The sequence below is a fragment of the Anopheles nili genome, chromosome 2 (assembly GCF_943737925.1).
Source record: "Anopheles nili chromosome 2, idAnoNiliSN_F5_01, whole genome shotgun sequence".
In the NCBI taxonomy this organism is placed as follows: domain Eukaryota; kingdom Metazoa; phylum Arthropoda; class Insecta; order Diptera; family Culicidae; genus Anopheles; species Anopheles nili.
Window position 1 is genome coordinate 10634106 of NC_071291.1, and position 17793 is coordinate 10651898.

The 17793-nt window shown below is 49.4% G+C and overlaps 1 protein-coding gene across 1 annotated transcript in view; it reads right to left on the minus strand.

Annotated features, from left to right (window-relative positions):
• The window catches only part of LOC128730426 (uncharacterized), a 109651-nt gene that overhangs the window by 2131 nt on the left and 89727 nt on the right, over nt 1-17793 (minus strand). The window contains exons 8-11 of the mRNA XM_053823473.1: nt 7727-7855; nt 1233-1401; nt 990-1137; nt 360-927 (exon numbers count right to left, since the gene is read on the minus strand). Of these exons, the coding sequence (XP_053679448.1) occupies nt 360-927; nt 990-1137; nt 1233-1401; nt 7727-7855 (1014 nt within the window). The remainder of the gene's footprint in view (nt 1-359; nt 928-989; nt 1138-1232; nt 1402-7726; nt 7856-17793) is intronic.

The window sequence follows — 17793 nt, forward strand, 5'->3', positions numbered from 1 at the left end:
GGGAAGAGGTTGTGAGAGACAGAAAAACAACGCGTTAGTAAGGAATCAAACAGGTCGGAAAAATGAAACTCGAGCGGAGGGACTAGCGGAATGTTTCGAATACAAGGACCCCAAGCACACTCATACAGGAGCGATCATAAAGGAGAAGATCGAGTACATTTCAACGGGAACCCGCCGAAGTAGGCGAACTAGCGAACTACCGTTATCGCTCACAGTATCGCTCGATGTCCAGCGGCATGTCCTTCCAGTGGCGCGCGTTTCGTCGGATGCGCTGCGTTTTGCGGTTTCAATCGAACGTATGCGTTATCATGCGTTACCCGATCGGTTTTTTTTCTACTCACGCTTCACGTAACACTTACCAAAAGCACAAGCACAGCCGTCACGATCAGCGCCACCGTGTACCAATTGCCGAGGATCCACTTCTTAAAGCTGGCGATGCTTTCCTCCGACAGCAGTAGTTTCCGAAGCGTTGCCAGAGGTCCTGATGGATCGACTTCACGGCACTTCTGCGCCACGTCACAGTACCCATTGTAGTCGTTGCAAGGTGTGCCCGGTTTCGCGTACATATCCGGCACATCGTACGGAGGTTCATCCCAATCGAACGAGCTTAGACAGGGTTTATCTTCGCCCGGTTGTTTGCAGCACAACTCGCACGCCTTGATGGCAGGATCGGTTGGACCCACGGCACACTGGCAGCTCTCGAGTCCGTACGCCAAGCAGATGGAACCGGTGCAATCACCCATGTAGCACACGTACTCCTTGTTGCAGATCGTCTTGTTCGGTTTGTTAATGGACGGCGGGCAGACAGGCATGCGTCCGTCACAGTACGCAGGATCACGGCATCCGTTATCGTCGCGGCACTTGTCCCCGAGCTTGAGTGTGCACTCGAGCGTACAGCAAGGACCCTGTGAAGGACTGCATTGGGCCCTGGAATGGAATTGCAAGCTGTAAGCAACAGTCTTCGTCGATAAAACGCTCTGTATACTCACTTCGGTGTCAGTGTGCACGGTTTCTGATCGAATCGGTGATGGCGCGACATCGGATAACAGCACGAATCCTTGCAGTCTTCCTCCCAGCCGCAATCACATTGTTCACCCGGTTCCACCACACCGTTGCCACAGATCGCTTCTTGCGGTTCTGAAGGAAGAGAGGAAAAACGGCAGCATTAACCAAACCCATCATCGGTGGTGGTGTTGTGCGGGTTGCATAGCGTCTAGGCGCAAATCACCTACCCGTGAAGCAGCCTTTGGCGCTGCGTGCTTTCGCGTTCAGGACCGGCTCGATCGCCTTCAGCGAGCACGGACTGAAGCGATTGTTGTTGCGCTTGTCGCCGGACGTCGCCCGTGCAAACATGATGAAGTTGCCGTCCTCTCCACCGGGCGTACACTGCTCTGGGTCGTGCTGAAAAAGACAAGGACGCAAAGGTTACTTCAAGTGGTGTGAATAAATCGCGGGACCGTTCGGCGAAGGCGCACGGGAGTGAAACATGAATTATGGCCATTTCGCTGCGTAATTGCAGCAATTACGCCAGCAGAGGGAAATTAATCAACCACCAGCGTACGTGCACGGGGTTGCGCTCGAAGCGAAAAACGAAGGGCTGGCATGAGGGCTAGATCGGGAGCTAGTTAGTGGCGCCGTGCCATGCTGACTGTATTCATAAATGCACTGCGAGTCGAATGAAAGGGGGCAAGTTATTGTTGGGTGGAATTGAATTAGAAAATTGGTTTATTACATCGCTTCGTTGGCCCAGCAATGGAAGAAGAATGAACTGTCTCGAAGGTTTATGAAGTGATTGAATGATGGAGAGCGATTCTCCAGACGAAAGAATGTAATTGCGTGCATTTAAATGCACTTAAACAATACTGAAAACACTGTGTGATGCAGGCTACAGCAATACAAGAGTTAATGCCTTCGTTTGCATTTTATACACAACGAACAAACGCCTGCTTGCAGCTGAGCAAGAACAACTTACCGCATAAAAACGTATTGCTTACAAGTGAGAACATTCAACAGCAGCGTCTTCGTTCATCGCCGTTGGTGAAGAATTTGTTCGCATCAGTCACACCCCAAAAGGTGGCCATGTTTACTCATAAAGAAACAACAAAGCACACGAACAAACAAACATTCCCTCCAACCGAGCAAAAAGGACTCGTCCGTAAAAAGTGAACTTCTCCCGAAAAGCTAATCACTTCCACCGCCGGAAAACGGGAACCTGGCACGCAGGGACGTGCCGTACGCTCGGGAAATATTATCTCTTGTCTAAAGAACTGCTGCATCCATCGTACCGTCGCTGGTAAGCGAACTACAGCCAGTGGTAAGTGTTTAGCCGCCACTGGAAAATCGACTAACGCAACCTGCCAACCTATGTTCTATGAGTCTTAAATAAATGGGAAACACTTGTTCCGCCCTCTCCGGACTTGGTGCAATTGCACAGACACGACGTGGGAGACTCCATCTTGTCGTTCTTTCGCAATTACTCTCTCTGCCCTCACCAGTCCGGCCGCTCGTCGGATTGGAATTCCTTCGTTCGTTGGGGGGAAAATTGCTCGTTGGTAGCTCCGTTTTTCTGCCATTTCCACCAGCGAAGGCGGGATCTCGTTGCATTCGCGTGTGTTTGCTTTCTTCTCTCATTTCAGCCTCTCGCTTTCCCACACACTTTCAGTGCACTTTTCAGCTTTCACTAATGACTGGTCCGCGTGTCGCGGTGCATCTTTGTTTCAGCGTCTTCGCCGGTTCCTTCTTCGCTGGCACAATTAATTGGGTCTAATAAATTGTCTGTTCAGTATTTATTTTCATTCCCCCGTTGGGAGGGTGGCTGCTCGAATCACATCAACGCGATGCTTTCAAGCAGTCGATGGGGTAAAGGACACGACAAAAAATGGCAGTAAATCCCGAAGGCACCATGGCAGATTGTGTAAGAACCATGCCTCGTTGTCCTTGTTTGCAGCTCGCAGTTGTGCTTCCACCTCGTTATGCGCGGGTGGAACATAAATTGTTGCCGCTGTTTATTATCATATTTTGAAGTCGTTCAATTTGTTTTTTCTTTTTTTTCTGCCCAGACCCAGTGTGACCCTTCGAGGATTATTAATCGATTAATTATTCCCCCGAGGATGGGGATGGGGGAGGATCTGTTTCCTCTCTATTCTAAAGGTCCTTTTTTTCCCAGAAGCACCCACCGGCAGCAATACGTCTTACCGGTTGCGACGTGAAAGCAAACCAACCAGGCGGGTTACATTAAAATCGGATTTCATTAGCGTTCGCAACGAGCCGGGTCGGGGTTTCCGGTGTAACGCACCGGTGGTTCCTGGTGCCGGTGAGTCCTTCGGAAGTCCGTCGGAAGTGAAACTGGCAAGCAAGCAGCCAGCTAGCTAGCAGTGAAGATGCCAGCTCGCCTTACCCGAGGCGTCGGTGGCAATTTATTTTATTTTATCATGATTACACATGGCACGGGAACTCCACACAAGGCTCCGTGTTTTTGCCAGCGAATCCCGCATCCTGACAAAGGCGTATCGCGTTACATATTTTGCGTTCCGCGTGGCGAACCGACGTGCTGCGTCGTGTGATGGAAAATTTGCCGGTTTATCATATTAAGGGTGCACGGGTGGTGAGTGAAAAATGAGAATGAGTTGGCGCCATTAGATATGGGCGTGCGGTGTGAAAGACAGACGGCCACAGATTGAAAAATGATCTACCAGGACCAGGAGACGGCACGACTCATGCAGATGCAAATGCGCTGTTCGTCAATCAACTGTTCGTCGGTTTGGAAAAGCGTGAAGCAAGAAAATTGCATATCAGTTGCATTGCATTTGCATACGTATATTTTTCCACTGATCCTTTGTTTTGCAAAGTGCAAATTGAGCAAAAGCAGCCAAGCGAAAACAAGTTTATTGCCCAACAACGTAGGTCTGCATTGATGTGCTCGTGTTTAGCAACTATCAACCCGGCCCATTACGCCTATTATTATCATCCTATTATCCTCTTCTGTGACGCTACTATGAGGCATAATGAAAGCGCACGATACCACGCGTCCCCGAAGGGCTTTCAGAGCATATTCTTTTTAATTTACTACAAACAAAGCTCGCTTCCCACCACCCACATTGGCACTAATTCCCATTGGCCTTTGCTCTCCAAACCGGATGATGCTCAAGCGGAAACGAGACCCGCAATAGAGCCGAAAACGACAAACGTGTGAGCTTGCTGGCAGAACGTGCGTCCTCTGGGGACGTTCTGCCTTCCTCATTAACCACCCGGTGCCGGATGTCCTCGGTGAGTTCGAGGTCGAGCAGGTCGGAAAACTGGGTCACCACGTCACCAGCCAGTGTGGGGCGAGTTGACAGGCAGCATAACAACAGGTTCGTGCCTCGGATTGGGCTGTGACCCTTTTTCGTCAGTCTCGGCCAGCATCCAACATTCAGCGGGTTGGCTTCAGCGTCTGCTAATGCTTCCCCGGGTGTGACGTGACGTGCCACACAAAGGTCCCTTTGGACGGGATGGGAAAATGCTCGCAAAGGGAAACACATGACGCACATGTCGCACATGCTGAGGTCGTGACAGAACAAGTCCTCGTTTGTTTCGAGTGTCAGGTACGATTTTTCGTCATTTTTATTTTGGCCCTCTTTCGCTGGGCTTGTGGGTGGAAAACCTCCCCGAGAACAATCCTTACGACGAGAGCAGCAGCAAAGTGCAAGGCGCGCATGAAGCGGGAGATTGTAACGAGGTTTTCTTTAGGCCAACGTTCCATTTCCACCTCAGTGGAACGGTGGGGACGAGTAAAACGAAATGGCAAACCGGTTCCTGTGGATTCGCATCACCCACCCACAAGGGAAATGCCATTTCCACCTGTGGTTTGTGCTACTAAAGCGTGACCGTGTCGCTTTCCCTCAAAGAAAAAAGATCCTCAACAATTCCATTCCGCACGGTTGCTCGCGACGGATGGAAACAATGGAAAGAAGTGGATATGCACACACACACACACACACACACACACACCTACGGGTGGAAAAACGCAACATGCAGCGTGTCGCTTACGATGTGCATTTCATTTTCTCACTCTCCACCCACGCGGCATTCAGGGGTGGTTTTTCCTTTCCTTGATTCCATTTCCTCGTGGCTTGGGAATTTGCATCGCCTTCACTGAAGTGAACGCACTTTTATGCTTTCACCTCGAGCGTTTCGAGGATTTAGGGAGGTTTCCGAGCTACACCCACCCCTTGAATGGGTTCCTTTCGGAACGCGCGGATCGTATGGGTGGTGCAATGTTTCCGGCGGATGCGAGTTTATGAATATTAAAGACGGCATTCGGCGCGACCCAATGCAAGGAAAACGCCATTTCAGGCATTTGTATTCCAGGATAGCTCACGATTGGATTGCGACACCAGCCAGCGCTTGACGATATGGAAATAACTAAAACATTTTCCACCTCCCACTTTGAACGGCAACGTTGGCGAGAACAGCCAGAGCGTGTTATCATAGGAAAAACACACGCAAAACGAGGCATTTGGAGGCGGATTTTTGGCGCCATCACTCACGCCAGAGGATAGGCGATGATGACGGACCGAGCGTGCCTCTTCACAACGATGTCCTGTCCGAATCGGGAGACTTAAGAGGGCGCCGGAAAATTCACCCACAACCCTTAACAACAACGGCACCCGTGGAGAGTTTTTCGCCCCCAAAACCCACTGCCAACTTCTAATGCAAACATTTTCTTTTCATCCCTCCGTCCATCGCTTCGGGAGCGATGGGGAGGAGCAAAAAGGGACACAAAGCAAAAAAAAGGGGTGGTGATCAGGCTTTGTGGCGCGTTTCAAACAACGGCCGGGAAGGAGACAGACAGAACGGCCGGTTCGGTTGAGTTTCGGAAAGTTTTTGGTTCAAGCAAATCTTGATTACACTTGGATTAGGCCCATTATTTCCGTGTCAATAAATTTCCTTCGTGTCCGTTCGTGCTCCGTTTGGTCTCTTTGGTCCCTTCAACCGTCCACGAGGGAGGGAGATTTTCCGCTCTACTCCCACGCTTCAGCCCGGTGCGCAATCAACGCGATGAGTTTGGGAATCACGTTGCGAAACGTTCTTCTGATCCTCCCTTGGCCGGGTTTGGAGGATGCATTTTCCTTAGGGCTGGAAGAAGCAATTTTCCTGTTGGCCCGATGAGCGCCCGATGTTCGATTACCGGTTCCTTTGGGGGTGAGTTGAGTGGGTGGTGTGAGGAAGTGGCGAGGCGGAAGTGGGGAATCAATTTGGCCAAAAACTTGACTCGAAGATCTCGAGGCGACGACAACTGAGCCTCGATGTTGTCGTGTATCGTAGACACGGTGTGAACGGTGCGAAGGATAATGCTGCTGGGGATGGATTTTGGGCAGGACAACTGCAACCTGCGGCGGTTCTGCGTTCACACCCGGAAACAACAAAACCCTATGCACTATGGGCTGATTGAGCCAACAGACATGGACAAATCGGGTGCCGTGTTCGATTTCAATTACAAACTCACGCTCAGGTGATCGGCAAAACAGAATCGCTCTACGCTCGGTTAAGTCGGATCCTTGAACGGAACATTTCCCCGAAAACGTGTTGCCCAGGTGAGGGCAATAAATACACACGCCAGGGAACACACGTACAGTCACCTGGAAAAGCAATATTTTGCCAACCTTGACGAACAATCCAATCCGGGCTCACATCGACCGTTTGTCTCGACTTTCCGCAGCCAGCGTAACAAAAGGACGCGTTTCGAAAGGCGAAGCGGATAAAAAAAGGTATAAAAAAACAATGGGATGACTCCAACCGGCTCGATTGGAGGGAGATGGCTCAAGATGGCCGGTTAGCACCGGGTCCTTTTTTCGTTTCGTTGCTGCGGATTTCATTTCTGTCTTATTTTATTTATTTATTTTCCCACCGCTCTCATGGGGCTATGAGAGAAGAAAATTGAAAAAAAATCTAACCGGGCAGTTTAATGAAAATAAATATAACAGAAAAAAAACAGAGGAAGGAAAAAAGAAAGAATGCTCCGAAGGATAAACACACCGGTTGAGCGAGATATGAAGCCGAGGTCCGGACAATAGGCGAGCCACACGAGGGCTGGCTAATAAAAAAAAATGCAATCAAAGCGCCATCTTCGCCAGCGGCTACCGGAGTCAGAGTGAAATTATAATTAATTTCATCGCCAAACCCAACCAAGTCTCACGCGGTGGTTGGGCACCGGAACTCGAGTTTAATTGAATGGGATTGAATTAAAATGCTCCGTCCAATTAGCGATATGAATGGTATGTCCGTGTGGCGTCGTGGACCCGTAAAAGGATTTGCGGCCCGTTTTCCCAACGACAACCGGTGACGTGGCCGTCACCGGAAAAGCCAACAATGCAATCCCGAGTTCTCGAGAACCTCCATCCGCCTCCATAATCTCCGTCACAGGCCGGTCACCGGTCTCGTTATCATTGGCTTCATCGGACCGTCACGCATCGAAGAGCTTTCCCCGGGAAAGAGCGGCTTTTCTATCTCCCTGTTCTTTTTTTTCGATAACAAACCCCAGCTGGATGGTCGAGAGTTTAATCCTTTAAGCGCGAGATCTATTTTCCCTCCGTATCCTGGCGGGTGTGTTTTCTTGCTCGTTCGAAGGCACTTTCCGGCCTTTCACCAATTCGCAATGGCGCGTCAAACGTCGCCGCTTTGATGTTTTAATGATCGAGTGGCCGCGTCTCGTCTGCAGCGTCTCGTCTTCAGATCTGCTACTTACCGGTGAACCGAAGTTGTGTCCAATTTCGTGCGCCAGCGTCACGTGGGATACGGCCGGTGGGACGTGCTTGCCATAGTTGAGCAGGGTGACGATGCCGGTGTTGAGCGACTTCAGAGAACCGCGGTAATGCTGCAAGAAAGCGACGGAAACAGAGAGAAAGAAAATTGATGAAACGGAGAGCATGAGTACATCCTGGCGCGTCCTGTTGGGCTGAAGCGCATCCAAACGAGACAAACGAAGCGTGTGGTTGAATGGGATTTGTTCTTCTTTGTCATGGCGCTACGAGGCTGCCATCACAAAGCCCCAATGTCCTGTAGCCATTGATTCCCGGAAAGAGCCCACCCACCTAGGCGTGCTTTGAGAATGGCATTGTGTTTAAGCCAACTTCATCAAGACCACCAACGAGACGTCCCATAAGTACGGTGTGGAAGAAAAATTCGGGAAGCAATGTCCGGTCCAAAGGCTTCCTATTCCAAAGGCATTCCCTTTTCCTGGGGGAGCTACACGCGACCCAACGAGTTCGTCCCAACAATCGATCTCGCAACACGTGCGGAACTCATCGGAGTTTTTTTTTTTACTCGTTTCCTTACCCATTCCATCGGATATTAACGCAATAAGTGTTCGCCACCATCGGGACGGCATGTCCGACGGCCAAACGGCACTCTAGTCAAATTACATGCTCATCATCATCCATCATTCGTTCCCGTACGGTTTTCGGGGAGGCGATAAATTCCACTTCGTCGTGGTCGCTGTTAATTTGTAATCCACAAGCGGGGTTCGGGTTTCGTGGAAAAATCGCTCTGATCCGCATCCTACCAGCTCCGGTGGTCCAGCGTAACGAGACGGCTTCATTTGTGGCCGTAATTGAATAGAAAAACTATCAGTCATCGTCTTTCGGCGCATTTGCACTGCTCGATGCGTCGTCGCCCATAGTAAGAGGAGGAGCTTTGGATGCGATAAAGATAACGAGGACGCCCAAAAGAATGGTTGAACAATGCGAAGGATTTATGTCCACAGGGATAAGAGAAGAGAAAAAAAAAACGGCAGATGAGATTGATTGAGAGTCTCAGAATGCGGTTGCGGTCGAATTGTTGTGACTCCGCTGGCATTCCTGGGAAAACCCCTGGAAGGGAAAATTCTCGGATAACGGTTTTAGGCGAACCACGGTGGGATTCTCGGGAACATGCCACCAATCGCCAAACGACTGTTCGACAAACGATACCAATTTCTCCGAACTGTGTTCGATGCAAACGGTCATCAAACGCAAAACGACTGGGAAACTGTGGCGTTATTGCATTTGGCGTATTACACGAGAACTGGTTGGGAAATTCCGACCGATATCTCTGCCCACCGGACAAACGCTTATCGCTTATCACGGCACAGGTGAACCGGTCGAAATGTAAATAAGCTGCTCTTAATCGCTCGACACCACGCGCTCGTTAGCGATAATCCGGTTTTCCGATTTTGTAAAAAAAGCATGAGCAAAAACAGCGCGAGAGAGAGAGAGAGAGAAGGAAACAAGCTCACTCACCTTTCACTTACCGTGTCGCGTTTGAGCCGTGGAAAAGCGCTCGAACGGAACAAACCGAAAATAAAACGGCCGACTCACCGTGAAAGGCAAACACGCGAAGGCGGGGGCGGGTTTGGGGGCTCGAAATTAAAATCCCTTTCCTTTTCGAGCGGCCTTTCAAAAGGGACGAGACCACCCGGACCTCATCAAAAACCCTGGAACCCGTGCTGCTTAAGGAGCACCCGTACCATCCCGGGGCGTGCGCGGCCATTTTCGCTTCCAAAAATCCCCATCTTTACGGGGTTCCGGCCTGCATCTAATTAGAGCGACCGGTAGGAAGGGTCAGGTTCGGACTCCATCGGGTTCGTTATTCGGAGGCAAGGATAGCTTACGCTCATTAGCCGCCTCCGTCGGTGCCTTGGATCGTTTTTCCAGCGAGGACTTCTGGTCGCTCGAGCGCCGGGACGAGGTTAGATAAATTAAAACCCGGCAAACGAATGGAAGCGGACAGGGATCGGTAGGCGATACTTCCTGTTATCGCTTGCACCATCCGTGGAGGGACAACAAAAATGAAAGCAAGAAGAAAAAAACAGCAGCACGACAACACGAAAAGCGGTGCGATGAATAGGTGGGTGCAAAAAAAAACCCGCACACTTGGGATTCGCCAGCGTTGCAGAGGATTCGATTCTATTTTTTTGCTGCTTCGAGACCATTTTGGGGGTTTCTGTGGCTGCTAATTTTGTTTCCGCTTGTTCGTCCCAATGTCGTAGGTCAGGTTTTTGTGTGATTATTCTTTAATTATCCTGCCAGCCAGGGGTTTCATCGCATTCACAAACAAACCGGGATCGAATCGATTGTTTTCTAAGCAAGCAAGCAAAAAAAAAAGAGGATAGTTAATCAAAAACCGATTGAAGAATTGGCTTCACCGAAAAGTGAACATCCGATGGGAATGCGGATGCTAGCGTCCTGGTGAGGGAGGACAGGACTCGCATAAACCGACAGGCTAACAAATAGCACCAAATCCGGTAGCACAAATTAACACATTGCTCTGTTCGGCAGCCACAGCGATTCATCATGACAGAAGAATGACAAATTAAATTGAGAAGTAACCTCTTTTGGAAACCCCTACGAGGAAAACTCCTACGCAAAAAGAAAACAAAACTTTCCAGTAGCGGAGGTGTGAAAAATTAATAAACCCAACCACCAATGCCGCCAATAAAGGTCGCTTAACCACACCGAAACCGAGGCAAAGTTGTTAAATAAACAGGCGCACATTTCTAGCGTGCTTCTCATTATGGTACCTTTTTTTTTCGTCCCTCGCCCACGCCCTCGCCAGCAGGTTGGAATTTCTCTCATAAATAAATAGTATGCGCGGGTGCGTGTCGCCCTTCGTCCTTTCCGAGCGCTCGCTGTTGGGCGATCTCCACCCACCTAGGGTTTCGTTATTTTTCCGTTAATTTGTTTGATTCCTGCACCGTTCGTTTATTTTTAATTAAACACCAACGGTGGCCCCTTGGGGAGGACGAAGCCAAGGGCCATACTAAGGGGCATCTCAGATCGCCGTCCGGTTTGTTATGATCGTGAATCAAAAAAGCACCCACAACCGCATCTACACCGTTTGAACCCACGGCTTTGGCTCTTGCTTTTGAATTCGTCCCTGCGGACGTTTTCCCGACGTTTCGCGAGCGAGTTTTCCCGTGGGGGTTTGTGGGCGCCCACTCGCAGTTTCGTGTGGGTTTCTTACGCTTGGTGGTACGAAAATAAGTAAGCGCTTGACTCGCGTAACTTTGACCATTCCTGCTTTGGCTTGGTGTTCGGTTTTGTCAGTACGATTGCGAATAATTCAATTATCCTCTAAATGGTGCTCTGAGGCGTGAAGTGACGGGCACGAGCTCCATTTGTAATCGAATTTAGCTGGCTTCGGTCGAGGCGATGAATCTGTACTTAACAGGCGTGCCACAAATAACAAGAAAGCTGCTGAAAGATCCGCCTAGTGGGAGAAGTTTTTGTACGAACCGCTCCAATGGGAGAATGGGGGCTCGAAGGTCCGTGCAGACACTTTCCAAAGGTGTTTTCCACCCGGCACCCGGTGGTGGTCGTAAATCAACTGCTTGTGAAAAAATAATTAACATTGAAAGCTTACAAATTTCGTTCGGGCAAGTTCACCCTGAGGTCCTAGGAGTTAATCCAAAATAAGACAAATTTCTGGCGAAGACTTGACAAGGTACAGATCGTTGCGTTGTTGCTTTTGGTGTATTTTTCGCAATGTACGCAATGTAAAATCAATTTCTCGTCAAATCTGTTTCATGAAAATGATCCAAATAGAACACCGATGTTCCAACTCGACCATTTGCCACAATCCTTTCAGCGGATCTTTCATCAAATCAAGTGCAACATCAAGAGTGAAGCGCGTGTATTATTTTCATATTCTAATTGGACCCTCGCAAATATTAAAACCCCTCTAACAGCGTGCTCGCGTAACGAATACCAGCTTTCAGATGCTATCAAGCGAACGCGCACCGACGCTCGTGCAAATTTACCATCCACATCCTCTGGGGGAGCAGAACGGAATGTTGCAAAAATCGAAATTACTTTATTTATAATGCATGCGGAAACCGCGCCCCTTCGGACGCACACAAAACCCGCACAGCCGGAACCGTGGCCGCACCGGAATGTTGTGCGAATTATGCTGCGTCCGGCCGCCCATGCGCTCGCCCCCATATTCGTCAGCTCCTAGAATGCACCGGGGCTGGGATGAAATTATTCATAATTCATGATGTACAGGAAAATCATCCTCGTCAACATGGGAGCCGAGCCAGCCGGGGATGGGGGTTAATTTTTATGTTTTTCATCCACCAACGACCGGCCACTCCCTCTGCATCCGGGAATGTTTGCAGATTCGAGAATGGATGGCTAAATCGAGTGCAATGGACCCCTCGCAAATACGCAGACAACGGTTATTAAAACGAGACGCATAAAACTCAATCTAGAAGTGTGCAAAAGGAGCATTAAAACAACAAACGATTGCTAAAATATTAAAGCATAATTAGATTGTGGTCGTGTTTGAAACCGACGTAAAATGGAGATGTATTTGGAGTACTGTGTGCAAGGATAGATGCTGGATTACGTTTGGGTCATAATTTATAAACAGTTTCGACAAAAAAAATGTCTTTAACATCTAACCGCATTGAGCAGAATAGAAAGCATTTGTGCATGCTTGTGCATATTTGACGCGCGTGAATAAGGATCTGCCTGACAAAACGGAGATAAAAACCGCACCGCATGATTTATCTCTACACACACACACACACGGTGGCACACATACACCGCTATCTTTTGTTGATCTGGATGAATGAGAAGAAAAAAGCTTTCTCACGTGGCATCATCCCAGGCAGCCATGCATCGAGCAGCAAGCAGGCGCTGGAAGTTTTCTTTAGGGGAACTTTTTTTTTCCTTCCGTTTATCACACAAAACTCACACTCAAACAATCGCCACAGGCAACCCGCGACCCGGGTAAAGGGCGCCCACACATTTACTTTGCCCACCACAAGTGTCACACTCGAGCCTACCCGTTTTCCTCCGGTGGTTGTGAGTTGGTGACTCACAGAGGAAGCCGGTTTTCCCAGCCCCTTTTCGCTCCTAGCCATGAGCCTTTTTTCCTTTGGCTTCTTCCGGATAAATATGGCGCACGCTTTGCACGGAGCGACAGCTCTTTGTCAAACATTTGTCCGCTTCGCTTCGTTGTTAATTGTTTCTGTTTGTATCCAACGCGAGGACGATAGCACCCATCTTACCGAGTACGAGTACGAGAGGTTTCGCCATTTCTAAAGGACACACGCACGCACACACACACAAACCCAGGTACGAGTTAACCTACGCCACCGGTGGAGACATCCGCGCAAAAGGTAACTGGCGAACTTTTCCGTGCTAGCGTGAGAAAACGTGCCACAAAGGGAAAAGCCAGCGTCGATTCACCGGAAAGTCAGCGGGCGAGGTTGGAAAACTTTCCAGAACAAAGAATCACACGTGTTGGGCTGACTCGAGGTGGAGGACACGCGAGATCTCGATCACAACGGCATGCAAATGTGTGTCCTTTTTGGTCTCTTTCTCGCGGACGGTGAGTGGTGTAAAAAGCGCAATAAATTTCGCACGAGAAAGCGTGCCCTTATGCGTTGGTTTTGGGGAGGTTTTGAAGAAGCACTCGAAATGCGAGTCTGTCCAAAATCTGCAAACATCTCCGCACGTGCATCGATTTGGGAGGCGAGAAGTCTACGAGACCGGAAAAGAAATCCCATCCACGAGCGTCCGGTTCAGGTTCGCATTGGGTCGTAAATATTTTATTATCATTCGCCCGTATCGATTTGCTGTCGACAACGATGTTGCTGTTTTGCTTTGCTTTGGGTCAGGGTGAGGATTTTTCAATGTAACAGCGTGCCCTGGTAGCTCAATCCGGCAGGTCCAGAAGGGTCAAATAAAAAAGCACAATCCACTCGCGGAGGGCTCGAAGGTGACAAGGTGCGCACCTTTTCCCATTCTCTTGGGTTTAAAGAGGCGCGCCCTGGAGAGAGGTTCAGGTTCGTCAATACAATGTCTGTCGATTTCACGGCATTTCAGAGATACCACAGGCACTTTGAGTAAAGGTTGAAGGGTCGCCCATCGGATGTGTGTGCGGCTTTAAAGGGCTTCCTTGACAATGGCTTCAGCTTCCTCTCGGTGGGTTTCTCAGGCCTCCATGCGGCCCAGGCCCTAGTGGGGCGTAGGTTGCCATTAATCAACGGGCGGCTGTCCTGGGGGACGAATTCCGTAATGGAGAAAAAGCGGAAAAGTTTTCATTTCAATTTATGTGACTTCGCTCCATTCCGGCTTTCGAATTCGCACGCTCTCGGCTGCTCTCGAGGGAGAGAACGATAGAAGCAAGCGTCCATGGTTTGCGTACTCGCTGGCCCTAAATTCCCACTGCGTCGTTGTGCCTTCGATCATGACCTTTCGCTGGGAAGAACTTCGGTCCCAGTGGCTTCTCGAAAACAAAGAAAAAAGAAAGCACTCATACACCCTCACACACGCCTCCGAGTGAAATAACAAAATAAAATATCCAAAACCGTACCGGTTGGCAGCGTGTCAAGGATTTGTCAGTTTGGATGGAAGAAAATGCGGGCTGAATTGTGGCTCGGCGTCAAAATTCGTCCCCCCCCCCCCCCCGGCCACAATTCGAAAGATCGTGAGTATTTCCACGAAGCTTCGTGGGGAGCTGTTTTTTTTCTTTTGCTTTTCGAGCAGCCTGAAGCGATCGATTCGGCACACGCATCGAGCCTACAAAATCCTTCAGACACACTGCCCTTCATCCGGCGGCAGATGAACCCGAGGGGAATAAACGCGATTATTTTTCTCCACTCGTCTTATTGGATTTGAGCAATGGTACAATCCAAACAAAACGCCATCCAGCGTGCCTTCCTCGACAACGGAAGAGTGATTAGTAAGCATATTTCGTGCGCCGAAAAGCTTATCCACCGAGGAAGAGAAAAAAAACGCCAAGTGCCGTGTAGGGGTTGGATTATGTTGTCAAATTTGTTTTTATTTTTTGACATGCCAAATTAATGTTAATAAAGCCCCAAACTCCAGCAGAAGGGTAAATCCATGTAGCAGATGAAACTTCGCTCGCTAGGTGGCGCGCACACACTCAAACAAAAAAACGGGATGGATGGATTTTTCCGGTGGCACTGGGGTCTGACGGGTACCATCAAATTGTGACATGCCACCCCTTGAAAGGATGGCGGAAAATTCATCTCACACATGTTACGGGACACAAAAGGGCGAGAGAGAGAGAGAGAGAATTGCGGACAGATTTCTGAGAATTCAGAATTCGCTGAATGTTCGAGCTAAAAACCCAAACAGTGAAGTAACAAAGCGAAAAGAACAGTTGGTATTCCCTGGTTTGAATGCATTCATTGCGTTGCGTTGGGAAAATGCGAGATAAAATAAATGGGATACCACAAAAAGGGTGTGAAATTATGAAAACGCGTTAAAGCACCTCGGGGTAATGTATTATCAGTAATTAATTCATTACACACATCAGGCAGCGTTTCGACGAGCACCTTTAAAGCTTTAATGGTGCAACCTTTTTCATCGCTTGAAATTGGAACAAAGATCTCATCCATGCTGTTATTGCGATGACAAACGGCGAACAAAAGGATGAAACAGGAACACATCACCAAAGCCGGTTCAATACTTTTAAATGACGGCTTCTACTCAGGTCCGCCCAAGAGATGATATGGTGCAGTAGAATGCTTGTGGTCGCTTTCCGGCACCACCGGTAGCAGCACTTTCATCAGGATAAACGTTCCCGGCAACCGAATCGATTGTGAAACAAAACCCACAAGAAAAGCACCGACAAAAGCTGATGCCAGGCGGACGGCGAAGGTAACTTTCCAAAGTGGACGACGGCATTGTCAACGTGGCCGGAATAAAGATGGCGACGGGCCAGATCCGCACCCGTGTGCGGTCCAGCTGGGCTGTAGGATAACGCTTCAATATCCTTGCGCGGATGTTCGTCGACCTCTTTTTATTTTCTTCTTCTCTCCAGCACATCTCTACGACACGTCGACACGTGCGACTCCCTTTCCGAACGGTGCAGTTGTGGGCGAACGTTTTCATCCATTTCGGTGCAATTTTTATTCACCCCCTTTCGAGCATCCTCTACCGCGAGGTCTTCGATGGCGCTTTGGGATGGTGTGTTTTCTTCTTTCTGGCCTTTGGTGCTATCGCTTTCGGTTCGGTTCCCATTTCCGCGACGTTCACCTTTCACCGGGCGGAAGTGATGTGCATTTTAATAAATAAATAAACACACACACACATTCGCTTCCAGGCGCAGCGTTCTCGGCATGCATGGAGAGCATCGCTGGAATCGACGGTTGAATGGGCGGAAACTTTTCCACCTCGTGTGGGCTGTGGGTGGAAAGGAGCGAAAAATAAACCTCATCCGCCAACGCCGTCGTCGTATACCTGCAGAATTCTGCATCCAGTTTCGCAGACGGGAAGTTTTTCCACTCCCACAGGCGAGTTGGGAACCCGGTTTACGATCACGTTACGTGGTTCCGGATCCGTCTAGTCTCTTTCACACACAAGCCCACACAAAGGGAACGGGTTTGGAAATGGTAGCGTGCATAAACAGAGTGCTCACACGGAAATGCAACCTGCATTCGCCAACGATGGAGCAAATTGAAAGACGACCACCTGTTTACTTCTCCCGAAATTCGTGTTCCTGAACAACAACAACAACACACCACCATGCACGCATGCCTTTCTGATTCGCATTGTTCTTAAAGTACACTCATCCGCGAGAAAGCTATCACCTTTTGTAGTCTTTCGTTGTTTGCTCTGCAGCATGCAAGCAACACGAAGGCGATTGTTGATGAATGAGTCTACAGGTCGGAAAATTCTTCCTCAACTTCCAGAAGCAGAGTTCACCATGAATGTGGAGTTAAATGAGCTGCTTTTCGATGTCCCATACCCGAGGAAATCTTAATATTCTATCGAAGCAAGAGCGCTTCTAGAAATGGGCAATAAATCGAGAGCTATTAGGACAGGATGCATACACTAAAATGACTGCATATCTCCTGGCAAAGTCGGTCGGTTTGGCGCTTGAACCGTTGTAATGTAACCTTGTAGCAAACAAACCCTCGGATGGCAAACACGAAACTGACCGAGGCAAACTTTTACAATTAGTGCCTTTTTTCACAATTACCAGTGGTCCATCTTCCCGTGAGGCTCACATCCCGACAGGTTAAGGTAGTACGTGACCCTTGTAATTCCCACTGGGAGGCTGTGTAACGGACACAACCACACGGGGTCAGCCACCGTTCTTCGATCAGAATGCGTGGGGAAGGGCGTAAATCAAAACCTCACTCTCCCCCCTCTCACGACTCTGACCTGGTCCTGAAGGTCCTCTGCACGTGCCCCCAATGTGATGGGGGTTTTTTTTGGTGCATGTCGGCGCTTCTGACGGCACCAACAACAACCGATGAACCACCGGACCGTAGGGTTCTCGGTTTTCGAGCCGTCATAACTAACCGCCTCCGGAGGGTAGTAAATTATCATTTCTGTCCATAAAAGTTGTATGGATGACTCTATTGGGTTCTGTTACCGGTTCATGGTACCGCTCCCGATCTGGGGGTGTTTTTTTCACCCTCACTCGAAGCTGTACTATTGGACCGAGTTGCACTACGAAGCGCGTTCGAGAAATCATCCCCACCGTTCGTACGATGAAGTATTGGAAGGGATCTCTCTCTCTCTCTCTCTCTCTCGCTCGCTCTCGACATTCCTCGTCTGTATCGTCCTCTGGCCAGGATTCGAAGCGTCTTGTTCATGCTCACACTTGCACCAGCCGGTTCGGTTTAGTTTGCGATTCCGACGGGGCTGAAGGTTGCCATAAATTTAGCAGATAGTAGCCCGGTTCGTGTACGTGGCGCTAAAGTACCCTCACCGAATGGGCCATCTTTAGCCGTTACGTTGACGACCGCTCAATGCTCATATCCCCGGCCAGTGACAGAGAGGGTGGTTC